The sequence below is a fragment of the Helicoverpa zea genome, chromosome 23, assembly GCF_022581195.2.
Source record: "Helicoverpa zea isolate HzStark_Cry1AcR chromosome 23, ilHelZeax1.1, whole genome shotgun sequence".
Taxonomy (NCBI): Eukaryota; Metazoa; Arthropoda; class Insecta; order Lepidoptera; family Noctuidae; genus Helicoverpa; species Helicoverpa zea.
Genome location: NC_061474.1, coordinates 3,144,938 through 3,172,930, shown reverse-complemented (window position 1 = coordinate 3,172,930; position 27,993 = coordinate 3,144,938). Strand labels below are relative to the sequence as shown.

Here is a 27,993-nt window from a genome sequence, read left to right as displayed (position 1 = left end):
TGGCTGTGATAATTTTAGAGTAGATTTTTTATTGATTAAATAAAACAAGCATTTTTTGCTACTTAGAATTCGTTCCGTTGCAAGTAAGGGGGCGTTCAAGTTTTAGTTTATTTAAAAGTATTAACCATTGTACGTAGGCTATCGATACATTATTTCAGCAGTCATCCTCATCGTGACATCCTCGACATGATGGCTGTCCTCTAAGGAAGTAGGGATGTAATAAGCCTATGTTGTTTCAAATGATATCAATAGCTAAAATATGCCCATGTAAAACAATCCCAAACATGATTTTATTTCTCCACAATCTTTGATGCACAATTTATAGACAACGATGTGATTTTACAATGTACATATCTGCATTTTCCTCGTGTTGGTTGTCCGTTGATATCCTGTTAATGCATTCTGAAATATCATATCCATTTGTTGTATCAGTGTTTCCTGGAAGTCGCCAAGGTGGGCCCTGGACTTGTTTACTACTGTTTAGATTGTTGCTCTATTTAATCCATAATATGAAGTCTCTCGATCCTTATCGTGTGAGAGGAGGCTGCAGCCAGCAGTGGGACGATAGAAAGGCTCTAAAAACAATGAAGTCTCTTTATTTTGCCTTTTCATTGTGCCCTATGTATTTCCCCCAAAGAACAACTTCAAGCGTCCTAAGTTTAAATCAATTTTTTAATAAATGGAATCGCTATTATCTTGAAGAAGCGTTTCTCATGCACAGAGTTACTTTCACCCTTATAATATACCTACTTAATGACAAGTAAAAACCCTGACTCTTAAATTGCGCAGTAGGATAATAAAAGTCATAAAACATGACACATAATATAACTTTTATGATTCATTCTATAAAGCATTGTTTTTGAAACATTTACACGGTTCGCTAGTAATTTTCTCGTGGCACTAGCCAGGTAGAAACTGTTTTAAAATTATAGGCAGTGGTCACGCAGGTTGACTCGCGCTTGACCGGTTTCTGTCAGCTCGGTCAAAGAATTGCCGTTCAGTTGAACGTTTGATTGATTGTCAGTTGACAAGAACTGATTTTGTTGCTTACATAGTAAAACATGCGTTTGTAAAACTAATCTGTTACGAGCTTGTATTTCAACAAATGACTGATTTATAGTTCGGCCATTCAGAGAATGCGTTCCTGACACGTCGCGATTGAACTGACGACGTAACTTTGCAATGGCGTTGCAGTTACGATAAAAATATTTTTGCTGGTTGTTTACCGTTTTAACAATTGAGGAGCATTAAAACAACATTATTATATCAATAATCAATGAATGTTATTACGTCGTCAGTTCAATCGCGACGTGTCAGGAACGCATTCTCTGAATGGCCGAACTATAGTGCTAAGTGAAATATGTATGTGGTAATGTGACCTTTTTTGCACACATCTGCAAATATAAGTGAAGTCTTAAATCTTTAACTGACTTCTTTTAAAGAGCTACTTACTAATCTCCGCTTGTGTCTTAGTGCCGAGGTAAATACCGATGTAGAAAAAGTCCTTTTGGTGCTTTGAAAGAATGGTAACGGTCAGTCAGATGAAAGACTAAATTGCTGTTTCCCCATAACATCGCGTATTTTCCAAGAAGTTGAAAAAGAACAAGCAAGAAATTCCTATTTTTATGCAAAAACCGTTGCTGTTTTGATGAATCATCATTGAGAAAAACATTTACCTCCTAAACTAAATACTTTAAATTCAAAAAAAAACTTGCGGAAAAAACGCATTTCGATTCACAGCTCAATGAATAACAAAGCAGATAAGACAGGTTGCTTGAAAACCCTAACTTCCCAGGCCACTGACATCTTTACAATAAACAAATACAGATATAAACTCTAATGTATTGTTAACACAGCTTATAATTGCGTAAACAGTTTTTGATGACCCATGATTCATCTGGAATACCTTAGAAATGCACATTTTCCTTTACGATCATTTTATGACTGGAAACGTACTTTTAGTCTGGTATTTTAATTAACAGAATTACGAATTACAATTTTAGTACACCCTTTAACTGAATTTAGTTTGGGTTTTTTGATTTGGTGATCCCGAGAACGAAGTGGCTTTACGATACGAAAACGTAATTACGACAGGTAATTAAATAGTAACTTTTACAGTTGCATTTGATGAGCTTTCGTAGAAAGCTGAAGCTTTCATTTTAAACGTATTCCTTCAAGATATTTTAGATACATTGACCTGCAGTGTACCTGTAAGCACTGTAGTATTTTCGCTAGCATATGACCGGCCTCCAACTGTTCCTATTGTATGGTGTACGGCCCATAAATAAAACTTCAGGCAACCTGCTATTGCTGCAGTGCATACCCCAAACAATTACATTTCGAGAATTCGCTAATGTTCAGTTCAAAATGGATGTTTAGCCTTGAGGTACTGAAGTTCATTAACGAACGACAATGCTCATTGTTCAAATGTCCCAGACTAATTGGTACAAGCAGTTACGCTAAACACAAAGGTAAAACCGATCCTTAATTTTAAATTGAGCATTTCCCCTGAGCGTAGACTTCGGCCCTTGCCTGTCTCTTGTTTTATCGAGATACTAGGACAGAGGAAGTCTCAATTTAACGCAAACTGTCGCGTTCAGTGCCCGTATTCTTTGCATTGTTGCCATTAAGATTAACTAGACAATTCAATGGCATATACATTGTCTATTGTCTTCAGTTAGCCCAGTTTGGATGGTTATGCATCGCCACGCTCTCTGACTCATGGTGCTGTCTTTATTGCTTGATTTTGTCTCTTGAAGTCGAAAGCATTTGCAATTATATTCAAATCTCTCTATCCTTATCATCACTGCCTCCAACAATGAGTGCTTCAAAGTTTCCTCTCAGTCTTATTTGCCATATAAAAAGCGATTTGCAGAGTTGAAGTGTATCATTTCACATAATGTGAATTGATTCACGCGGCCTCAATGTATGTTGGGTAAGAAAGCACCGCTCTCGTAACAGTTAAGTAATGTGGCATCAAGTTAACAGTTAGCTTAACTTACCGGCCACACAAATTGATTGTTTGAAAGTAATACTATGCTTTGTGTCTGTGTCAAATGTCAATTCTTTATTGGAAACCGACATTGCAATGATTTGCGCTTTTTAGATCTCGAAAACTTTGATCTGGTGAGAGCTTTTGATACATGTCAGCGAAGGTTTATTTGTGCTAAGTCACTTTTGCGTGTTTATCTAATGGCCAAAGGACAATGCCAGGGTCTGGGCTCAAAGTTTGCCCAGCAGTGGGAGTAGTTCCAACTGGTTCCATAGTGCACTCTGAACATGAAATCCAAATATTTTTGAAATCGGTCCCAGAGGTCCCGAGAAAAACCGGTTCAAATGTTCTCCATAGATAGTCACTTAACAAAGCCTGAGCCATTTGCCCAGTAGTAAAAGTGGTCGAAATAGGTTCTTTACTGCACTGTTAACACGAAATCTAAATATTTTGGAAATCGGTCCAAGAGGTCCCGAGAAAAACCGGTTCTAATGTTCAACTTGAACAGTCACTTTACAAAGCCCAAGCCGTTTGCCCAGTAGTGGAAATAGTTAAAATAGGTTCCTTACTTCACTCTTAACACGGAATCCAAATATTTTTGAAATCGGTCCCAGAGGTCCCGAGAAAAACCGGTTCAAATGTTCTCCATAGATAGTCACTTAACAAAGCCTGAGCCATTTGCCCAGTAGTGAAAGTGGTCGAAATAGGTTCTTTACTGCACTGTTAACACGAAATCCAAATATTTTTGAAATCGGTCCCTGAGGTCCTGAGAAAAATCGGTTCAAATGTTCTCCATAGATAGTCACTTAACAAAGCCTGAGCCATTTGCCCAGTAGTGAAAGTGGTCGAAATAGGTTCTTTACTGCACTGTTAATACGAAATCCAAATATTTTGGAAATCGGTCCCAGAGGTCCCGAGAAAAACCGGTTATAACGTTAAACTTGAACAGTCACTTTATAAAGCCCAAGCCATTTGCCCAGTAGTGGGAATGGTTAGAATAGGTTCTTTACTTCACTCTTAAGACGGAATCCAAATATTTTTGAAATCGGTCCCAGAGGTCCCGAGAAGAACCGGTTCAAATGTTCTCCATAGATAGTCACTTAACAAAGCCTGAGCCATTTGCCCAGTAGTGAAAGTGGTCGAAATAGGTTCTTTACTGCACTGTTAACACGAAATCCAAATATTTTGGAAATCGGTCCCAGAGGTCCCGAAAAAAACCGGTTATAATGTTAAACTTGAACAGTCACTTTATAAAGCCCAAGCCATTTGCCCAGTAGTGGGAATGGTTAGAATAGGTTCTTTACTTCACTCTTAAGACGGACTCCAAATATTTTTGAAATCGGTCCCAGAGGTCAAGAGAAAAACCGGTTCTCATGTTAGCCAGCCATTGTTAGCTAGCCATTTTAAGCAGCCACAAACCTAACAACCTTCTTTTCTTGAAATAACATTCAGATAGTTAGTGGTTTCACTGTTAACAGGATAAAATAACAGAAATAGACGTTTAAAGGTAATTGTTGTTTCTCTTGCTTTTCAGTCTCTATCTACTACAATCAGTCCTAAGTTCGTGTAGCGTCATGCAATTAATATCCGTAATGGCAATGGAAAAATCTTATCAGGACGAATTAAATAAGCTCGAACACGAGGTAGTAAATAGTTACCGTTGAGGAGTTCCCTCGTCTCACTGTCGTCTCCATCGGCAGGTCAGGTCTTAACCTCCACAGTTTTGTGGTGTCGGAGACATATACCCGAATGACAAGTTTTTATTCGATATGTGCTTACAATTTCCGAGAGTTCCCTATTGTTTTAAGGTTTCTATCACCAGACCCTGGACCGAATAACAAAGGAACTATTTGGAAAGTAAATCCTTTCAAACAATAAAATGATTGTTTAAATCGGTTTTTTTTACTTACGTAAAAAGAATACAAACGAACTGAGTGAGAAACTCCTCCATTTTTTGAAGTCGGTAAAAAAAAGTCTCGTTCAATACCTCGTATTTGTCGATTAATATTATAATGCATTTCAATTAAGGTAATAAAAGTGGAATAGTTAAGAGTTCGTAAGGATGTTTTTCGTAATATTGAATAAGAGTCAAACCAGTTTTTCTCAGGACTCCCGGGATAGATTTCGAAATATTTCGGTCTGGGACCTATTATAAGCCTATGGAACATAATACACTATGCAGTTACTGTGGGCAACTCTTGAGCCCAACTTCCATACAAAGAATAGCATTGTCCTTTTAAAATATGAGTAAAACTACACTATTTTCCAATTCTAGCAAGTATACTACATCCAACATCTTAAATTGCAAAAAACCTCCGAGATGGTTTACTTGCAACAATTTTGACTTTTTGGAGTGCATAATATATCGTTGCTTCAACTTCAGTTAAAAGGTCGCCTGGGTGTTGCAACAACTGCACTCAACATGGTAGTGCAGCCAATTGCAGAGAAAGTCAATCTTGTTCCAACATCTTTGAAGCTATCGTCTTCATCATCAATTAATAAGATTATGAGATGGTCTTATTTGGACTCCTGAGTTATTACTTTAAAAGCTCTTTTACAAATTATTTTTACTTCAAAGAAATATTTTTAAACATCTCGTCGTTCCAACTTCTTTGTGTTTTGTTTCTGTAAATTCTAATAATATCTAAGGTACATACGAAGCAAAATAAAAACAAACAAAAGATACACAATCAGGGGCATAAATTATATATATGTATACGTCTCGCTCTGTTAAGCGTAAACATATTTTAGAAACAAGGTTCAAACATAGTGAAACATTACATTACATTCTAAGTCGAGCAATGATTTTATTACCATGACAAATTACCATAGCGAACGGGAATGTAAAAACAAATCAAATTGATTAGTCAGCTGACTCAGAGGTCAAATAGGGGAGCTCAAGATTTTGGAACTTAATGTTGATTTATTCTTCTTCATTACTTTGTCTATTAACAACCACTTACTTTATTATTCTCTTCAGCTATTTCTAAATTAAACTGTGCTATAGATTTATTAGTTCCATCTTCGACAATGCAACTTGCGGTTTCTCTATCTGTAACATTGTTCGTTGTAACACGTTGAAAAAAAAGTAGAGGTAGAATCTCTCACATTACTAACACACTTTAAACTTTTTATCCTCTCACAATGTGTCACTTACCAACCGGTTCATTGTCAAACTATTCACAGGTGCTTAAAATATTCTATTGTATATCAACAATACGAGATACGTTTGCATACGTCACGACTTTGCCTTCTTAAGCTTCAATGTGTACTAACGATTCTTCATCACCACTACTTCTTCCTTATGTGTGTATCTTCCAGTTTGTATCTTTACCATATTTCCCATTTCAATATCTGTCCCGTCTTCTTCTTTTGTAGGTTTGTCAGGTTTGTGTATCCATTTTAATGGTTAGTTGATCTTGTACCATCCAATTTTATCTTCATTATAGATTCAATCAGGTGCTATATATGGACGGATGTCGTTCAATTTGTATGTAAGTATTGTTGATCATTCGGTCGCGTGATTGGATTCTATTGAATTGATTGATGTGGTTTGATTGTTGAGGCCGCTGGTTTTGGCGCCATTTGAAACATGATTCGGTGAACCGTGATTTGGATGATAAGTGGTTTTATTAATAAACGAAATATGAGACCCTATTGAGTATTTTTGCTGAGCATTAAGTATCGATTTGATAGAAAACCAATGTATACTACCAGGAAAAGGAAGAATTCTCGGTTATTTGGAATTTATGGAAAACATGTTTCAATCCAAATTTAAACTTGAGCGCATGCGTGATGAATATCGTCAGCAATTATATTTAATATGCATGTTGCACGTTTATAATTATTTGTGGTAAGGAAAATATTTGTTATTTCATGTTGTTCACCTTCCTGTTATACTAATTCGAATCACAGCTTCTTCTGTTTGATCAAATGTGTGTATTAAAATATTTGCTTGGTTATCAAAAACATATAACATGCAAATAGACTCTCTCATTTATTAGTAGAGGATAATGTTTAAGAATGGAACTGCAGTAAAGCACACGTGTAACAGTTACTAATCAATGCCAGTTTACCATGGCAGTTCTCCGGAACTAGTTACACATGGAGTGCTAATTTATAGACGTTTCCGACACGGTATCCGGGCATTTTAATTCATGCATGAGTAAGCTTAACCGCGCAAGTGTATAATAAAGACCGGCTCAGACGCATGGGGAAACAAAGATGGCTGCGACTACAGACATGCAAAATAAAGCCAGCTGATATTGTCTGCATGTGTTAAATCGTGTTTGCGTTTATGTGTTTTCTGGCATTTACTTTAGCTACAAATAGTGAAGAGTCATGTTATGCCCTTGTATTTTAATTATAGAATACATGATCACTATTTATTAAGTAGTTTATGGAATAAAAACGCTAGCTAGGTTCGAGATTTTTGTCAACCTAGTACATATCCAGATTGAGAAACCCGCATCCTCCTCTCTGGTTAGACTTGAAGCGGATGGCACAATACAGTCAGTGCTTACAAATTGCGATTAATCGTAATCAGTCATCAAATTCGCCGTTCGTAAAGTCGTGGGCTTTAAGCATCATGTGTGTCAGTCGTTAAAGAAAATTGCAGGAAAGTGTGTACAGTTTTGTACTTTTCTAATTAATGGCGAAAGCAACAGTCTTGACGGAACTGTGTCTTTGCCTGTATTGCTTAAATACTTTTGTGCTGTAAGTATATCTTCTGTCTGATGGTTCAGTGATCAATTGTCTGATTGATGAATGTAAAGGTTTATCTATAGAGTGCAATACAGATTTTCTATCTTCTATGTTATGAGTATTACATACAATGAACAATCCAGTTTTTAGATATCATCTTTTCTACTTCACAGCTATGTTCTACATTCGTGTAAATAAACACGTCCTATCTTTTCAAATGCCAATGATATGTTTGTAACACAAGGACTTAATCTAAATAGCTAACGTTTCACTCAAGTCCCAAGATCTAGTTTTCGTTGAATGATGTGAGAATACTAATTTCTGTGGAGTTATGTGAACCGGATTTTAAACGGTCACTTACAAAAATGCAGCCGGTAGATAGTGTGAAAATCTAGATCAGAATGACAGCATTATTATAGTCCCGTAACTTGAAACTGGTAACGTAGCTAATTTTGTTTTATCTACAGCAGACTTGCAATTTTTCTACAATCATATTGGAATGAAAACGCAAGAACAGTACCGGGAATCTTTTCCTTATTGGGTGAAAGAATGCGGTTTGTTTTTAAATCTGTAAGCTCTTGCCTGTTCGCGACCAGTCGCCATCAATAATGTCATCGTAAAAATTAAATAGGCATGTATTGCCAACCGGTCTGACCAACCATTTCAGTCTGTAGTTCATAAAGTGTCTAGCCAATGAGTGTCCTTTATTCTGTAATGTCTACCGAGTCTTATCCTGCGAGAATCTTAATATCGTCTACATACGTTGTAACCACCGCCTGCCAGGATAAACCTTTAATACTCTATTTTGCAACACGATCATTATCAACACCAGTCATAAATAATATTAAAATGAAATTGTCTCAAACAGCTGTTACTTGAAACCACGAATAATAACGGGAGGTCAAGAACTTGCGTCTAGTCGTATTGAACGCTGACTCACGACTGGATCAGGATCGCTGTAACGTCATATCTGCCATCACGAACAATGTAATATCAACCTTACTGTCTTTTGAGGAGATTTGCTTTTGATACGTCATGGTGTGTGTAGTCATACAGGGCTTAATGTTGTCCACAATTAGTTGCATTCGCGATGTAGTTACAGTTAAAAGTGGCGTTGAATCAAACAGTCTCGAGTATAGTTGGATGTGCTTGTTTTCTCGATAGGGCTGGTTACGCACTCTTGTCACGGTGCGATGATACGGTGCATGGGAAAACGTCTATATGAACCATGGTGTGTAGAACCTGGGTGAGAGTAGTTTATTTCTCTTTGCTTCAAATCAGTTTCATTCTTTCAAGTTTGAGGGATTCCCATTTGCCGATTAAGAAGGCTGAGTTTTTTTTGGCTAAACTTCCTGCGGTGCAAATATTCTAGACTGGAAGCCATATACATCATTTAGCTGTCTGCTCTTTTGCCCATAAAGATGATTTAGTTCAAGATATTTATGCTTATCATCTGCAAACTCTTGGCCTTCAGATGTAATTTGATGTAGAGGCAATTTATTACAAAGACTCTAATCATCAATACTTGTCACATGTGTCAGCCATTTGGTTTAAAACAAAGCGAAATACATTAACTGTCAAAGAAGTTGAATCAACATCTCTAAAGGAAATAAATGCTCCAAATCTTAAGAATCTATCAAGATTGTAGAACAAAATCGAGTCACCTACTTCCATTACCTAGTTTTTTGTCTCCGATAGCGTACTATAGAATCAATTCGCCGTATACAAAGGCTTATACGATTCAGTTTCGAGGGCGACTGTTTTTGCGACCGGCTTTCCCTTTAGTGGGCCGTGATAGTGAGAATTTCGCAAGACCAGATATCGCGAAATTGTTCATTGACTATAGCCTGAATATAGATGAAGTAATAACTGGTAAAACAAAGAAGGGAGTGGAGTATTTTTAGAAACAGCGTTAAAGGATGATGTTGTAGAGAGGATCATTAGAGGTGATGTCATGATTGGCGACATGTGGGTGACGTGGGCTGCATCGCAGAAATCTTCTGTCTGCTCCTTGGCTTAATTCAACAGGGTTATCGGTCTAAGATTTTTAAGAAAGAAGTGGATGTCCTTGGTAATGCAAGAATGCCCTAAGTCTTAATTCTTACGACTTTCGCTGCCAACTCTTCAAGTTTCAAAAAGGCACCCTCGGATTCGGGACCTTTCTTAAAAGTGGAATTCTAAACAAGAGAGTTTTTTTGTGAAGAGTCAATGGTAAAATAAAGACAGGCAGTAACCTCGAGACACCGACTTGTAATGCCGTGCACATGAGTTACCTACAATTTTATTTAATGTGTTTCAAAGTTGTTTTCCGCCGAAAAGTATCTAAAGCACCAATTTTGTAAAGTGCAATGAAATATCAATGAATCGTTCCTTGCGAAACGCCACCGCGTTGATTGTAAGCGCCACCTACGCACATCCTGCGATCTCCATTGATTCATTAATTCAGTGATGCTCAACATACAATACTTCTTGAAACAATAACTCGTTACCATCGAGAGGTATCCAGTCTATACCTATGACAGTAAGTGGTCACCTCGATACCAGGAAACAGGGTACAGGCATTGCTATTTTTTGACAGACTTGTGCCAATGATCGTTAAGACTGGATACAATCGTTTACTGTCGACAAACTAATATGTTATATTTTCACCTCATGTGATCAATAACACTAGTTTACAGTACATTTGTTGCCGGGATTTTTTAAGCTGTTGTTGACTACTCATATTTAACCATATTTGAAACTATTAGTAGTTTTTTTTTATCAGCTCTAGTTTTTGAGATACAGCTAAGTGCGGTTTAAAGAGAAAAAACGTGTATTTACCTTAAAGAATATTTGTTTAAAAATTATATTAATTGTTAAGTTCCAAAAAACTTGACTTTAAAGCTCTTCTCTTATGTGTAGACTTTGGGAAATGGCGTATCAGAGACCAGCAATAGTCAGACATCATTTAAATCCCAGAAACCCTGATAACGTTCTTCCATGACACGTTAATCTTGATGCATAGGTACGTTCTCCCTGCTCTTCGCTCATATCTCCTAAATTTTCCGGAAATCTGTCCAGATGACTGAAGAGGAAGTGAGTTTATGCTCAAATTGCATCCCATATCTCTTAATTGTAAGAGCAGGTCTTCGACAAGTTCAACATAATTTTCATTATAATTTTTCAAAATTCAATATAATTTTTATTCTCTGAAAGTTCAGGTGAATGCTGCACTGGAAGCTGAACACATGTACTACTTCGGTTTTGCCATTTAGCTCGATTTTTGGTGTTTAAGCTGTTTATGTTCACGCTACAAAAGTAAGAGTCGTCGAGATGATTTTTCGATTATTTCCAAATAGTTCGTGTTTTAAGTTTAAAAGTACTTCTTTTACCACTTTTCCATAATCTTAAGTATTCAACGCACGATTTACAAACACGATCAGGAGCCCAAGATTTGTCATTTTTATCCAACAACATTCCAAAATATAAAAAATAAGTATTTTTAAGCGTCTCTGATGACATTTCTACTCTTCTCAAACACATATTTTCCACATAAGTAACAAACATGGTTTGGATTGTTCAAACAACGCCTCCTTGAACTACTCATGTTGTAAAAACTTCACATATTTGTATAATTACACTAAAATACGTACTTTAGCGACTGAAAAAGGTTCAGAAAAGAGAAAGTCAATAACAAGTAAAGTCGAGCTACAAAAAAATTTTTGCGGGTGTAATTAATAAAAACTAAACATAAGTGAATGTTACCAACCATTAAATCCACGGCAACAGGCAAAAAGTTTGATTTTGTAAACTAGTGTAATCTGAGGGTTTAGTTTAGAGGTTGAAAGTTCCGTGTTCTAAGATATACGGTAAAAATATAAAGTTCTAAGATAAAACTATGTTGAGAATCTCTGCCATGACTGGCTGATTCATTCACTGTTTGTAAGCAGACGTGCGCCGAATGTTGACAGGTGGCTTTGTGTAACGGGGCCGAGGAAATTCATGGCTCCAACTGGGTTATCAGTCGTGTTGGCCTGGTCTAGTTTGTTAAGATACAACTTGGAATGAAGATCTAGAGGTATATTCATGATCTTAAGAGATGTATGCTTATTGGCTTCTTCTTTTTGGTATATTATGTCGATTGGTCATCTGTAGGCTTATTATGCGTCTTATATTCGTAAACGATGGGTTGTAATAAGATACAAATTTTTATGGTTAATATTTTTCACTGCATGTGGGCACTTACGTTTCGTTCAAGTTGACGTAAGTAATAAGTGAGGTAGGGACGTTGAAACAGTAATGTGTGAAGTATGGTTATGGAGACGTAGACAACATAGAGGTTTGTTTCGCTTTAAGAAAGAGGTCCATATTTTACAGTAAGTATTCAACGAAGATAGACGCTTCTAAAAACAAACATGCAAACGAGATCAAAAGGTTATCTTTATTAGAACCTTAAAAAAAAGCGATAAAACTAAAACAAGGAAATTAGCGATGTTTATAAAAACAATTAGTTTCTTTATTTGCTAATTAAATGAACAAATGATACATAACGCTGTGCTCGATAACCCGTGATAACATGAGAACAATGCTAGTGTTTCGGTTTGTGATAAATCAGTATACATTGTTGTTCTTATTTATTTGTATGGGTGAGAATGAGTCATGCTGAACTTGAGTATAAAAACACGTAACAAGAAATATCACGATTGTACAAAAGAACACAAATAATTGGTTTTGCATCATACTGGTGGATATCTGGTTTTTCTATAGATTTGTAGTTCTGTATTTCGCTATATTTTTCTTCTAGCTGGTAATTGAAGTAAAACATCGTTTTTCAAACTATCTGCTTCTGAATCAACATTAAGTTGTCAACTTGTTAGCCTAACAGTATTAAACGATCGCATTTCCTGCTTACCCGGCAGCTATAAATTAACAAGTGTTCAAAGTATGCTATTGTAAAGCTAAGTACATACAACTTAATTAATTTCAACATAAATGACCGTTATAAAACTGATTCACAGTTTCCTAGTAGCCTGTATTTTACCTGTTGCGGAATCGGAACTCGTTTAACGTATGTCGTTCTTATCAGCTGGTTTAATTAAATAATGGGCTATTAATGGACCATCAATTCATGTTGTGTGAAGTATTCAGTAAGTGGGACATAGGCCTATTGTTTTTATGAGCTTGTTTACAGGCTGTAAACCCATTTTCGCTGGTAGGTCAATAATTTTCGCTTTGGGATTCCCATAAGTCTTCATTAAGCCTTCAGTGGTTTTCCTAGTTTTTATAAAGTATTTTGTCTGTCTATATGGAGAATATGTATCTATTGTTTCAACGAAAACTTTTCCCCTAAATGTGCTATTCCATGCTGTAAGAATATATCGGAGATATAATTAGTCTATGAAGAGTAAAATCAGTTTATCTGGCTTTAACCGCATAACTTGTTGACTCTCACACTAAATTACATCGCATTAAGCTGCATAACAAAAGAAGGTCGCTTAACGTAATAAACTCTATTCACTTGCATAACGACCTAATGCCTTTGTCACATGTTAGAAAAAAAAACAACTGCTACGTATAAAATGATGGCGGGAAAACTAGTGAGTCATCCATTCATAAAATATTGCTCAACGTGTTTATCAGATACAGGTGTTAATTTGTTTGTTGATAGTCATCTTTAAATAGCTTTACAATTTACTGAGAAATAAGAACTGTCTTGTTGACATTGACGTGGAATTTGGCGCCAAATTATTGCGTTGTTGTCGATGGTATAGTTTATCAAATGAGTTGTATGCGAGATACAAACACTTGATCAATGATCATTGTTACATTCATCCATGATTGTGCAATTCTACTAATTTTGTTTACCTGAAGTATTCTTTGTACACATAAGATTTGTACCTATGACTCATGTCTATCAAACTACGTAAAACGGAACTAATGACACCGATGACCAATATATCACCTTCATTTCTCATTTAAACGTGACAAATCCATGACTTGATTTAGGTCAACAAAACTGGGATGATCAAATAGATGACTAGATTTTCCAATGGGATACCCTTACTTGGCCATTACAAAGAAGCTGAAAGGTGATTTTAGTGAGAGTAATAATATTTCTTGACATCCATAAGAATGATTTCTTGCTACCATAGTCAGATACAGTATTAAAGGACGTGAAAGGCTGTTTAGAGAATGTGGAGCTAACAGCTAAGTTTTCTGACACAAGAAATTAAATGGACCCTAACGATTGCATTGATAAGTTATCAATCAATAATTGTCATGTCTAACTAAAGTTTTTTTTTCAAAGGAAAGCAAAACCACTTCTCAATCTCACTAGGTGGCAATCCAGATTCATTCATGATAAGATATCTAGAGAAAGAGTACTAATGTAATTTCTATTCAGGGCAGTTTTCATATAATTTCGAATATGCTCTAGTTTTCATTTATGCTTTCTTAAGTAACACCTCTAACCGTTAAATAATTCACAATTGCAGCGAAGGAATTAATTATTAAGTGTCCTATAATTACTTAGTGCTTATTAAAGAATCGAACCTTTATCGATTAGCAAACGTGACCGAGACATTGGATTATATTATACAGTCTCATTTTTAAACAATACTGGCAGCGACACGATCCAGCGAAATCGTGAAGCCTATACATAATCGAATTAGCATCGAGAATCGATTTAATACGCCCAGTTGTCACACACTCCTCGTGATATCCGAACGCAAACCTGCATTTGTTCGTCTGACAGGTGCATTATACGTTCGGAAATAAACGTCAATGACTGAAACGCATTTCGTCAGGTCTCTTTTGCCCATTGTTTGTAGGCCTTGTACTTGTTGCGTGTGACAGGAAAAAATGGGCATAAAAATCGATTAAATTAAGTATTTATCGTTTTTGGATCATTCAAGTTTCTGTTGCAAAATCTTGACATTGAATGGAATTGTTTTGGTAATGTTTCGTCATAACTGCATTCTACAGCGATTCAATACACTAATTATAAAAATCTTCTTGAGAATTCAAACGACCCCTTCCGCCGTTGGTGAGCCTGAGCAGACTCTGTCAGACTCTTGCTGACTAAACGCCACCACCATGTTTCTTCTGGAGCCCTTTGTGTACCAGGGCCGCGGTAACTTTTTTGAACAATCCGGCAGCAAATAACACAAATAGTAACTTTATAGTAATTGGTCCTTATTTCCGCGCTGTTAATTTTGACAGCAATTATAAACAACGTCATAATTATACAAAATAATGAATGATAATATAAATAGAATAATGAATACTTACTCACATTAAAAAACTGAACCCGATCTTAATTTGTAATGCAGAACGTTATTACCACATTTAAGTTTTTTTCGCTACTCGTTAATTATTGGCAAGGTCGTCCAGTCGGCGGGTTCACTTTCTCTCGTATTACGTAAAGACCTATAGCTGTGGTCCTGTTTTGTGATAATAACAGGATTATATTGCTTGGTTTTAAGGCTAATGATAGCAGTAACTTTAGCAGGGCTTTAATCAAATATTAACCTTATTGAACCTTCAAATTGATTTTCTCAGTATTCAATCCCTTTTCTCAGTATACTTACTTACTTGGATAGGCATCACCAGCGTCCGCTATAATATTAATGCCTGTATTAAATATGTAATTAAAAATGTCAACTCCCAAAGGTACTCATTATGAGTTGTTGCGTGAATGTACACTTTTAATTACACCATTATATAAATGACACCATTTTGCTGACAATGTATGTGAAAAAATATTGCCTACATGACAATTAATTGGTACTGAAACTTTGTTGCTAAAGTCCAGAGTGGCTACATTTTGTGCTGGCATTAATATAAATGAAAAACATAAAACATTTTTATTAAAAACTTTGTATTTCATAAATTGCTTAACGTTAATTATTACTACAATGTAATACTATCAAAATAATTAAATTATTGTTACTAACGTCTATTTCAAACACAAAACTGTTTTAAGTAACATCTAAAAGTTTCATATGAAACCCTCAAGGATACAAGCTTAGATGCATCGAGCGACTTGCACAAGCCACAAATAGGTTGTCACTTATTTTTTTGACTACCGTATTAGGCCGAGCTCGAACCGGCTTCAGATTATTCTCACAATGGAAGGAAGTTCACAGACCGTGCGTCATCGAGCGTAAAAAAGTTAAAAAAGGCGCGAACGCATTTGATATTTTATTTTTTTAAGGCACAGGGTGAGGCGGGGTTATTGAAAAAAATATCACGTGTTCCATTCGACATTTGAAAAGTCCAAACATAGACGTTGTTTGTTTTTAAAGATGCGTTTTGTTTGCTTTGCATGGATTCTCATTACATTTGGTTATGACCGTTGTCTATGGTTTATGTTATGTTACTGCAGTAAACGTATTACTTTTTAATATATTACTTGCTATTCTATGTTATTAAAAGATCTAGTACGTTGTGAACGTTCAAATTATATCAACATTTAATTAGGTAATCTAATTACTTGTCAATATTCGCGACAGTAATTATTCAATATACAAATTGTGTACTAAGTATACAAATTGGTTATCACTACTCTAGTTTACTACAACGATATCAGTCTCTGTGTCAGTCTGTTTACAGAGCGACGCATATGAATAGAGTTCTAAAAGTCGCATGTCACTGACCTATCGGACGACACCCTGACAACATTGATTCTTCACTCACCTTCATCTCTATTGCACTGATACAAAGTTCATAATCGTTTGCACCAGGTGTATTTGGCAAAGGCTGTTAAGGTTGGCTGGCTGTCAAAAGTCCGGGACAATGGGCGTTTCGCGTCACACAACTGCATTGGAGGGTTACGGACGGGTGCATGTAATTATGTAAAGTAACCCTTGAATGCTTTTCGGAGCCTCGCGGTATTTCCGACCTATGGTAAACAGATACAAAAAATAAAAATATGTCGGATGAGGTGTTAATTTTTCTGTAAATAAATCGTTTGAAAATTGATCTACAATATAAGGTTCTATTACCATGAGATATAAAACACCGTTTCTAATAAACTTTAGCCATAAAGTATGGGATATGGCAATTGAAGGCAAAGATTTACGTGCGAGCTGCAAAGGAAGTCAGAGTCTATTTTATGGGACCAATGGGTCGTGCAGGTTTTATGGACCACTATTCATATTCAATGCCCGTACTTGCCGATTGATCGTTTACCAAAGAGGATTAAGAAATCTTTAGCATTTTGGCGGGAATTATTTATCTGTGAAACTGTCATAGTGAATCGATGAAGGAGGTTGTATGTCACAAACCATAGAGCATAAAGTTCTTTAATTTATTTTTATTAAAATGCACTAATAGTCATACTTGTACACAACCGCTTATGCAAGTTTCCTGTTACTCATAATAAGTCATACTTCGTTTCTTAGAATTTGTTATTGCACTATGCAAATGCACTGAATAATCTTAACCCAAAATTATTGCGGTTAGGACAGGGTATGATAGAAGTTATAAAATATTGTATTTTTGAAACGTTCCAAGCTGGAAATAGACTAGAATTCGTCACTGAAGACTAAACGAAATAGGATAACACGAATTAAAAAAAAGACCATAGATATTTTTAGATGTCTTTATTAAACCTATTGACGAGACCTAATATGGTTTTTTATTTCTTCTATCTATATTTTTACGAGCTTTACTAAATCCTATATAAGGGTGCCTTCTCAATTTGGCAATAGACCAATTCATTCATATATTACCGAATCAATTTTCAATGTTATACCTACTCATGAATGATTCAATATTTGAAATAAAATACAATAATCTGAATACATATGTAAATACATGCAAATAAGGTTACACAGATAGAAACGGAATGAAATCGCATATCATAATAATATTTATTAACAAGACTAGTTTCCGTCAGCGGTTTCATCCGTGTCCTGTTGATACTTTTTGCCCGCCAGTAACCAGGAACCAGGAAAAAAAGAAGCCTATAGGATATAGAAGCATACCTCCACAATAAATGAGCTATCTAACACTGAAAGAATTGACAAATCGGACCAGCAGTTCTTCGGACATGGGCATCGAAAATATAATGTCAACTGAAAACTGGGCTGAAGACATTTGCATTAAGCCATGGCGGCAGAACTTTCGTGCCAAAGACAGTAACAAATAAGCGTCAACCGCGAGCCCATGAACTGCAAATATGCTACCAAAATGTTCGTGGCCTAAGAACAAAAACGAATATGTTCCTTAATAGTGTTATGGCAAGTGAATATGATATGATAGCATTAACTGAGACCTTTCTTACGAGTTCAGTGGCTGATGGTGAACTCTTTCCATCAGGTTTTCATGTGGTTCGTAAAGATAGACCAGGGGATTGTGGATGGGGAGGAGTCTTGCTCGCTATTCGTGATCGTTATAATGTTAAAATGGTTACGGATATTGTTAATATGACTGATGACAAAGAATTAATATTTGCTATTGTGACATTTAAAAATGTAAAAATTTTATGTTGTGTTGTATATCTGCCACCAAATTATAAGGATGAGCAATATTTGAATGTGTTGACATGTATAGAATATGTGATATGTACTCACCCCGACATGAATGTTCTAATCCTAGGTGACTTTAATTTAAACTCTTGCAGTACCAATATAAAGACTTCTTTTGACCTTTTTTGTGAATTCTGCTCACTTACGCAATACAATACAGTCTTAAATAATCGCGGTGGTATGCTAGATCTGGTGCTGGGCAACTTTGAACCTAAACAGATAGTGGTATCTCTCAGTGAAGATCCTTTGGTAAATATCGATCAGTACCATCCTATGCTCGATATAAATATTACATTTCCGGGTTTTCGGACGGTGTCGGGGGTGTCATCTCTAAAACAAGTGACACCTCGCTCTAATACCAATATAGATTGGAACTGGCGTAAGGCAGATTTTCAGGGTCTATATAGGGCTTTAAATGAAATAGACTGGTCTGATTTGTTTACAGTAAGCGATATTAACTGTGCTGTACAGCTGTTTTACGATAAGCTATACGAAATTATAAATTTGTTTGTGCCTATTAAAAACCAACTGTCGAACAATCAGCGATACATATATCCAAAATGGTACAACGTAGAAATAATAAAAACCATTAAAAACAAACACTTTCATCATAAGCAATTCAAAAAAGACGGCAAAGAATTTAATAAGGCTATGTTTATATATTATAGAGAGAAAGTTAAGAAACTGATTGATTCCGAATACCGGAAATATATGACTGTACTACAAAAAAACATCATTGACGATCCTGAGCAGTTCTGGAAATATGTAAAGGAGAAGAAAAACAATAGAAGGTATATAGATACATATATGTATGATAATACTGAAGTGACAGATCAAGCCGCAGCCGATGCTTTTGCTAAATATTTTGCGTCCGTTTTTCATGCAGAGAAACCTTACCTAAACCCGCAAACTGCTGCAAAAGCTGCGTATGCGGATAAACACCGGGATGTGGCCCCTGTTTCCATCACGACAGTCGATGAAAACGATCTGAAGAAGGCAGTGAGACGCCTCAAGTCACGATCAGCTGGTGGGCCGGATGGCATTCCTGTCTTCTTAGTTAAAGACTGTATAGCAGTTCTTGGGCGGCCTCTTCTGTATTTGTTTAATCTTTCATTGACCCAGTCAAGATATCCTGAGAGCTGGAAGTTATCTCGAGTCACTCCTGTTCCTAAAGGTGACGGAGGCGCAAATGTTACTTCGTTCAGACCTATTGCTGTTCTATCCGTTTTTGGTAAGATCTTTGAAGCAATTCTAAGTGATTCCATCAAAGGTCAAATCTGTCACCTTTTGCATAATAGTCAGCATGGGTTTCGTACAGCTCGCTCAACCACCACTAACTTGGTCGCACATGTAGACTATATCTGCTCCCAAATGGATAAGCGAAGACAAGTTGATGCGGCTTACTTTGACTTCCAAAAAGCCTTCGACCTAGTAGATAATGATATCCTAATGAAAAAGTTGGCTATTGTTGGATTCGTACCAAAACTTCTAAATTTTTTTTCCTGTTACCTTAACAATCGACGTCAATATGTGCGGCTCAGTGGATATAATTCTGGAGAATACTTTACTAGGTCAGGAGTAAGTCAAGGTAGTACGTTAGGACCTTTGCTATTCGGGATATTTATCAACGATCTGCCAGATGTTGTGTTGACATCACAGTGTCTCTTATTTGCGGATGACCTGAAACTGACTCTGGGTATTGGAACTGACGCTGACGCCATGACATTACAGAGAGATATTGATGCTGTGTTTATATGGAGCCAAGAAAACCACCTTCCGTTCAATAATCTCAAATGTAAAACAATAACGTTCACGCGAAAATCACAGCCCATTATTGTTAATTATAAGTTGACTGACGCTCCTTTGGAAAGAGTTAAAGAGATTAGGGACTTAGGGTTACTATTAGATTGCAAATTAGACTTTCACAAGCACATCAACAATATTTGTAAGTCAGCGCACAGAATGTTAGGGTTCGTCATAAGGACTGCGTCACAGTTTGATAATACACGGGTGGCAAAAGTATTATACAATGCTTATGTGCGCAGTAAACTCGAGTACGGTGCTGTTGTCTGGAATCCTTACGAAGAGAAATACGTGCTAATTATTGAAAAAATACAACGCAAATTTGCTCGATGGATGTATAAGAAACAATATTTATACTATCCCTACTTGTACCCTTCCTTATTCGTATCTGGCATGGTGGACATTGAAACGTTGAAATTCAGAAGGGCAATGTCTCAGGTCATGCAATATCTGTCCATAATTCACAACAAGATCGATAGTCCACAAATACTAGAGCGTGTCCGTATCTTGGTCCCTAGGAACGTGTCAGCAAACTCGCAGGGACAGGTAGCGCCGCGGCGCCGCCCGCGACTGCTGGAGCCCCCCCGCGCACGCACCGAGCGCGCTCGGCAAGCGCCCACCAACCGCGCACTCCGCATTATTGGGGACATACTTGCACAGCACCATGATTTAGACTTATTTGCCGATGAATTAGGACATTTGTATAAAGAATTTAAAAGAATTCTAAATAACTGCTAGCCATCAAGTTTCCATAAATTTATTTCATAATTAATTATTATAATTGACAGTTGCGTATTGCTTTAATTATTTTTTATTATTATTGGTATTTTATTTTAATATTAATGTTATTTATGGACTCAGATTGTTTTTTTATTATTATTATTTATGTTAATTAGTATTACCATGACCATTCCTGACAATATAATGTGTGTAATAATGTAATGTAATGTGTGTACCTACTAATTCTACTACTACCTACATAATGACGAGGTTGTGTAATACCTGCCGATGTTTAGTCTTATAAGCGTTTTGGATGTATCATCTGTTAGCTTGTAAGATTAAATGAAATAAATAAATAAATAAATTCGATTACTGTACAAATACTTGAGATTTTAATATCTTAGTATTCACGATAGCTACTCCGAACTTTTAGTCTTCCGCGATTTCCGTTAACAATGACTCATGTACAACGGAAGTGCGTTGATGTTAATCTTTGGATACGCTAGCCAATTCTGAACATACTAATTATTACTACATGCATGCGTAAATTTATCCTATAACATTCGAGATTTGTTTATGATTTAGAATGAGGGTTATAACAACGGAAGTTGGGCTTATTCTTGCTAATATAGGTCGATGGTTTTAGTCTGGCGATCAGGTTAAAATGTTAGGTTCGTAACCATTAGGGCTATCACCCTTTCTTGCCTAAATAATGTTACGTTAGCTGTAGGAAATGACTCGTTTGGGTTCTTTTTGTTCCACTTGGCGATGCAATGACGCCAACATTGACGTTTTTTAAATTATACAAAGCTTCCTACTTCTAAAGTAAAGTTCTAACAGACAAAATACATCTTCCATCTTGCAAAATCACGAACTTTGCAAAGCAAGGTTGAAAATTAGCGAAAATGCTTTTGTGTCGAAAACTCACTATCTATAATAACATCGTGTGAAAGCTACCACAGATTTGTATGTAGCACTAAATTGCTTTTAAGCTAAGAAGTGAGAGTTAACAGCTAGAATCCATGTTTGTTATGATTTACTACATGAAAACTAAACGCGGCGGAACAACTGTCATTAATTTCGCGTATTCAAGGAACGGCTGTCATTTTGTAAATATAGTTTTAGTGTGGAGGGTTGTGTAGATCCTGTCTAAAAATACACCGATCCTTTCCAGTGAGTAGCAGCAAGATATAGATGCGACTTCGGAGATAATAGATGCTACACTTGAAGCACGTAAACATTTCATTAATAGTGATAGAATCATTTTCTAGAAATCTGTCAGTGTATTTTATTTCAAACTCTGCAAAGATTGACCAAAATAGGTTAGTTCAGTCTCTTACAACGAGTCTCTGCCATTACAATGAGCTATTTGTATTTGTACATGTTGAACTATGTGTTTTTAATAAATTTATTTTATTTATTTTTATTCTTGCTTGAAAGGGTGTTCAATGATCCGTTTTTCAAGGTGCCGGCCGGTTTCAAAAAAAATAGCAGTACACGAACATAATGTGCATCATCCTTCATAGATTTGCTGGTGTTCATCTTTTGCAAAAATAAGCGGTATAATTTGGTCCTTGTCGAAGCTTTCTTAAGGGTCTGAAACAGAAAGTTTGACAACATTATAGTCTATACTGTCTATACCTACTAATATTATAAAGAGGTAAACTTTGTTTGTTTGTTTGTTTGGTTGTAATGGATAAATTCAAAAACTACTGGTCCGATTTTAAATATTCTTTCACCATTAGAAAGCTATATTATCTGCGAGTAACATAGGCTATATTTTACCCCTATGCGGGCAGTAGCTCCCACGGGACGCGGGTGAAACCGCGGGAAAACGGCTAGTATTATATGTTTCCGATTCTAATGTAACTGGAAAATCATTTAACTTGATATTGTGGACTATGATCATCATGTCATTGAAAAGCGGCGGGGGCGGTGCCACTCAATTCAGTATTTGTGCAGTAAAATCCATTGATGTGTCTCTAAAATGATTTTTATTGATGTTTGTTGCGATTTTATTGTCCTTCGCGTGCTATCAGTGTTTTGCCGTTTAAGTATCTTTTAGTTAACAACCATTATTTCTATAGATTTGTTGATACAGGACAGTAGCTATGTATATCATTTTCTTTATTTGTCAGATTAGCACCAGTTTTTGTTTTATCGCCCAATCAATCAAAATCAAACGACATAGAATCATTAGCGTCAATCATAATTTCCGTAATATTGTATCAACCGATTGTCACTTGTCAAGATCTAGATTTATTATAAAATGCAACATTAAGGCGAGGAAGTGGTCAACAATAATTCCATAACCGGCACGCGCATCTAAGGCGCCAAAAGGGGTCGGAGCGTCTGAGCGGGGCGAGGATAACAATACGCGCGCTAGCTTATAACTAAAAGTCGTAAGCGACAAAATGGTTTTGTAATTTTAATATTTAGAAATGATAATTTAATAAAAATTCCTACTACCATTTTAAAGAGTATGTATATACTCAACTACTAAAAAAGTTAAGAGGCTTAAATCGGTCCCGTTTGCCCATAATATGTGAATCTCTTTTTAAAAAGAGGTATGTTTGATATATTTTTCTCTGTTATAAAAGTTACCTAATCATGTTTCTACAACTAACAAAATAAGGCTTATATCATGAACTTTCAGGTAACCAAGTTGTATTTTGATCCGTTTTGTATTTACTGAGAAAAATTGACATCCTTGGCGCCAAAAATTCCAATTCGTCCTCTTAAAGGCAATATTATAATCTGCAACCAGTTTGAGCGCTTAAATCAGTGTAATATTATGGCAATCTTGCGCAGAATGTTGATTGCACAGAAGGTGACTAGGAACGTAACTATTTCTGTCTTTGTGTACGTTTCGCCCTGTTATGGTATGACCGAGTCGACGTGTTCCGTAAACAGGAACGTCATTTTCTTAATAATTATCTTTGTTCACGATATTAGGGCACTGGTTGAAATTGTTAATTTCTATCTCGATTCGATTGTAATTTTTTTATTATTTTGTCTTCTAAAATATTAAAAAGAAATATTTTCTGTGCTCTTTTGGGTGCTCATTTTCACCAACCAATACCTAAATCTAGGGATCCCCTAAGAGCATTTAGAGAACACTGAATACGAATTTCTTTTTCACAGAAGTTTAAGTGTCCCTTATAACCTTTATTATTGGGGGAGCCCTTATTCTAAGTGACACTTAGTTAGGCAAACGTTAAGACATTGTTGGTGAAAACGGGCATTATACAAATAATTTTAATGCATATTCTTATGAATAACATTAAACAACCGTTTAAATAAAACACATACTTAATCATAGGGGTTGTTTGTAAAGATGTGATGATGCTGCGGGCATGACAATACTTATAGACGATATTATTTCGTAAATAAAAGCATGCATAAAATTACAGTGACGTTTTCTTATGTCTTAGGAATTTAATATAACGTTAAGACTATAGGCCCTAGTGTCCTTGTGTCTTTGGAATTTAATATATCTCTCAGACTATAGGCCCTAGGAATCAAGTTATTGTTGTTTGTATGCTGTGTCGTCATCCGCCCATTCTCTAACTCTTTGTGCTAGAAATACGAATCAAATAATATACGACTTATTATTGTCATTGTTTTAAAATAAATGTAATTATTTTAAATACCAACTATAATAATAATTATTCTTGCATGAATTGTGTCGATAAATATTTTATGTACACGGGTACTTATTAGTATTTTTTAATATTGTTATATAAAACATGAAACACTATTAAAATCTTCACGCTATTTCACTAATACATTATTAGTTTCATTATATTTTTACCCATGGTGAATCGATTTTGCTATACTGCGAAGAATTTTCCTTAGGAACAGCCTTTCCACTTTAAAAATACAGTTTGCAAGGATCGGCAAATTAGATTACGAAGCTAAAGGACTGTCGAATATGACTTTGATTTGCATAGTCTGGAAGTTGTGCTGATCAAATTTAGTCCCTATTTCAAGGTCTTAAGGATCCAAGTGCCCTGGCTTGAAAATGCAAATTGCATATACTTTTCGGCCGTAACTTCAGGATTGCTTGTCATAAGAATATTGAGGGTGCATAAAGCCTAAAAAATCCTATTTAATGGCATTATCGTCAGCAATATGAAATTGAACATGAAACGGCTGGAAAGACCCAATATCTAAGGACCAAAATTTGAGTTCGAGTCGTTTACGTAAACTTGATATTAATCTCCGTAAATCTGTTAAGTGGCGATAACCACTAATTTATGTGTAGCAGGATGTGTAACCAGGCTTATCTCTGTAGAGAAGGATGTGGCGAAATGATCGAAAAAAGCTTTTTAGTGATAGTGTAAGGTAAAATATATCTATGTAGAGAGAGAGATAATTGTGTAGGCAGTTAACTGCTTGACTTTAAGTTTTTCTCATATGAATATAAGGTGACAAATCTCTGTATACTGCCAATTGTATTCTGGGCTTTCCTAAATACAATAATATATAAGTAAACGTAAGTGGTGATAAGTACTTACCTTACACAAATACTTAACAATCCTACTTAAATACGCCGTGTTAAAATATCGAACCAAAAACTTGCTAATCAAATAAAACATTTTCGTCTATTTTGGTACTAACAATTTGTTAATTTGCACATTTTGATTCTGTAAACATCATACCTTTTCTGGCTCTTTCGCAAGAGCAGAATAATTGGCGGAAAATCCAGACAACATTCTTCCATCAACAACTAGTTTTAGCAATATGCCTATTAGCAATTTTATTGTCACGTCAATCTATGAATGCTTCGCACATCACGCTATTTTGAAGGCTATAAATAGACACGTTTAACTGGGCCAGCCCAAAACTGGCGGGAGCACGATGCGTGTGGTGGTAAATGCCCATTTAGGACATACGCTAGTCTTTACTAGTAAATATCCACTAAATTGTGCCTAGATACTTAGTTACAAATACTTGTTTCCGTAAACCAGATGTTTTGAATGGCAAGTAACCATGGCCAGTTTTAGGATTCCCTAGATATGTGTATTGTCTCTTCACGGTTCGTTTGGTCGTCATAGATAATTTCATTCTGAAGTCCCTTAACTTTGATAGCATCAGTAATTATATTTGCAAACCCCTTGCACAATGTCGCTGTAGTTCTTATTTCCTTTCTTAGAATTCACCCTTCTTCAATTTGTTATGAGATCTTAAAAAAAGCCACCTTCTGCATAGCCTGGTCGGACTTTTTTGTTTCAAACTTTGCGTATCATGTCAGGATGTCTTCCATGTGTTACTACGCTATCACAATTAAGATCTCAAGGTCTAATTGTTTTAAGGTTACCAACACATAGCTGCCTTTAAGTGATATAGTTATTCGTGTCTCGTTACTAAGTCCTAAATAATATAATTAATGTGTCCAAGTCGATTTCGTTTTATTATGACGGCGTAAGATCCGGTCCAATTACTGCGGTCTTGATCTTAATTAAACTGGATTAATTTATTTTAACAGTTATTCCAAATAAGATGAAAATACGGCTAATGACTTGTATGATACTAAACTTGTAATCATTGATTCGAAATTCATTATTATGACTTTTTGATTACATAAAAGACGCTGTTCGTTCTACTAATAACAGCTCTGAACCATTACAGACATAGGTATGATCTGAAGTATAATTATAAGAACATGTACTAGCAATTTTTTATTCCAAAGACACAAGGTTCTTGAGTCTATAGTTCGGCCATTCAGAGAATGCGTTCCTGACACGTCGCGATTGAACTGACGACGTAATAACATTCATTGATTATTGATATAATAATGTTGTTTTAATGCTCCTCAATTGTTAAAACGGTAAACAACCAGCAAAAATATTTTTATCGTAACTGCAACGCCATTGCAAAGTTACGTCGTCAGTTCAATCGCGACGTGTCAGGAACGCATTCTCTGAATGGCCGAACTATAAAAACAGCATAGTAGAAAAACGCAATAAAACGAACATACAAGCCCAAAGAGGTACTGACACCATTTTCGCTAACAACAATGTGCCTTTGTACAATAGAAGGTGAGGTGCGCGCGCGGCGATCTGTGCCCACTTTAGGCATATTTGTTTTATTCTACAAATAGTTCCTTGACATTGAAGTGTGTAAAATCGTATGGAGAATACAATCATGGATAAAACATTATTGGTTACAAATGCCCACCCAAAGTAGGACAAAGTATTTCTCCAGTCCCATCATTCGATAGGCATGTTCTAACAGTACTAACGTCCAATTTAATTATTAAACATATCAAGTGAGAGTTTCACAACTGCAATAAAAAACCGGATGGAAACCGTTAATTGTTATATTAAGCCCCATACAGGCAAAAACTAGTGCCTAAAATAAGACCGCCATTTTGCATTATGACCAAAAAAAATGTAATTAATTACATTAATTGTAATTTTTTATGACAAATTAACATTATACAACACATGTTCATTCATCCGTGTCCGACGTAGTAATAAAACCGGTCATTGATCTAACATCTAACCTAGCTACAGTTTTAGCTGGCACGCGATTGGTCAATCTGATGCGCGCGCGCACTATTGTGCACTTGATGAGGAAACCTGTCGTCAAGTGAACTGGGTTCTTGGCTTATTAAACTGAAGATGTCATTGATACTACAGGTCTTGTCTGACCTCTTTCTTAAGATTTCAATGAAGTTGAAAAAGAACACTGTTTGAAGAGGATCGAAGTTTTGCAATCTTGCAATTCATATTGCACCTATGTTTGGTTCGGTTGGTTCGGTGATACAAACAAATGTTTCTAAAAGCAAATTCATAGCTCATTGTCAGTTTGTCTGTAAATGTTTGTGCATTTCTCGCCGTGGTGGTAAATAGAACACAAAACGTGATAACTTCTTAAATCGTAACAGTCTCATATAACTCTCATCTGCGTCTATGATTGTTGCAAACGCTGATACTCAAATTGTGAATGAATTGTCTTCATATCAAAAGAGTTCTATGACATTAGAGCCGTAAAAATTATGCGTTATGAATTTCAAAGACTATTAAAAAGAATATCTATCTAAGCATCTAAAACATCGTCATAATCTGCCATTCCTTCACGGTTTTTAAAACAAAGGCTTTGCGGTAACGGTACAAAAATGGATGCAAATTAAAATTCTTCAAATGAATCATTTTATTGGCAAAGTGAATGTATTTCCTGTGCCTTTTGCTTCTATCTTCAATCTTGCCTTCGTGTATTCGTATTTGTACAAGGGTAAACGGGAAATGTGAATAA

At 35.9% G+C, this 27,993-nt stretch overlaps 2 protein-coding genes across 2 annotated transcripts in view; both read left to right on the top strand.

Moving 5' to 3' along the window:
• LOC124641766 overlaps nucleotides 1-27,993 on the top strand; it is a 69,446-nt gene that overhangs the window by 20,472 nt on the left and 20,981 nt on the right. The gene's annotated exons all lie outside the window — the stretch shown is intronic.
• Nucleotides 18,781-20,654, top strand: LOC124641768. Its single transcript, XM_047179962.1, has 2 exons — nucleotides 18,781-19,438; nucleotides 20,529-20,654. Exons 1-2 carry the CDS (start codon nucleotides 18,859-18,861, stop codon nucleotides 20,558-20,560), a joined length of 612 nt encoding a protein of 203 aa, XP_047035918.1. The 5' UTR covers nucleotides 18,781-18,858; the 3' UTR covers nucleotides 20,561-20,654.

What these genes read in the sequence shown, in the direction of transcription:
- LOC124641768 (XM_047179962.1), top strand. Translation starts at nt 18,859, where the DNA reads ATGTTTATATATTATAGAGAGAAAGTTAAGAAACTGATTGATTCCGAA. An exon ending in TGCTGTTCTATCCGTTTTTG is followed by an intron (nt 19,439 to 20,528) that starts GTAAGATCTTTG and finishes CTTGGTCCCTAG; the next exon opens with GAACGTGTCAGCAAACTCGC.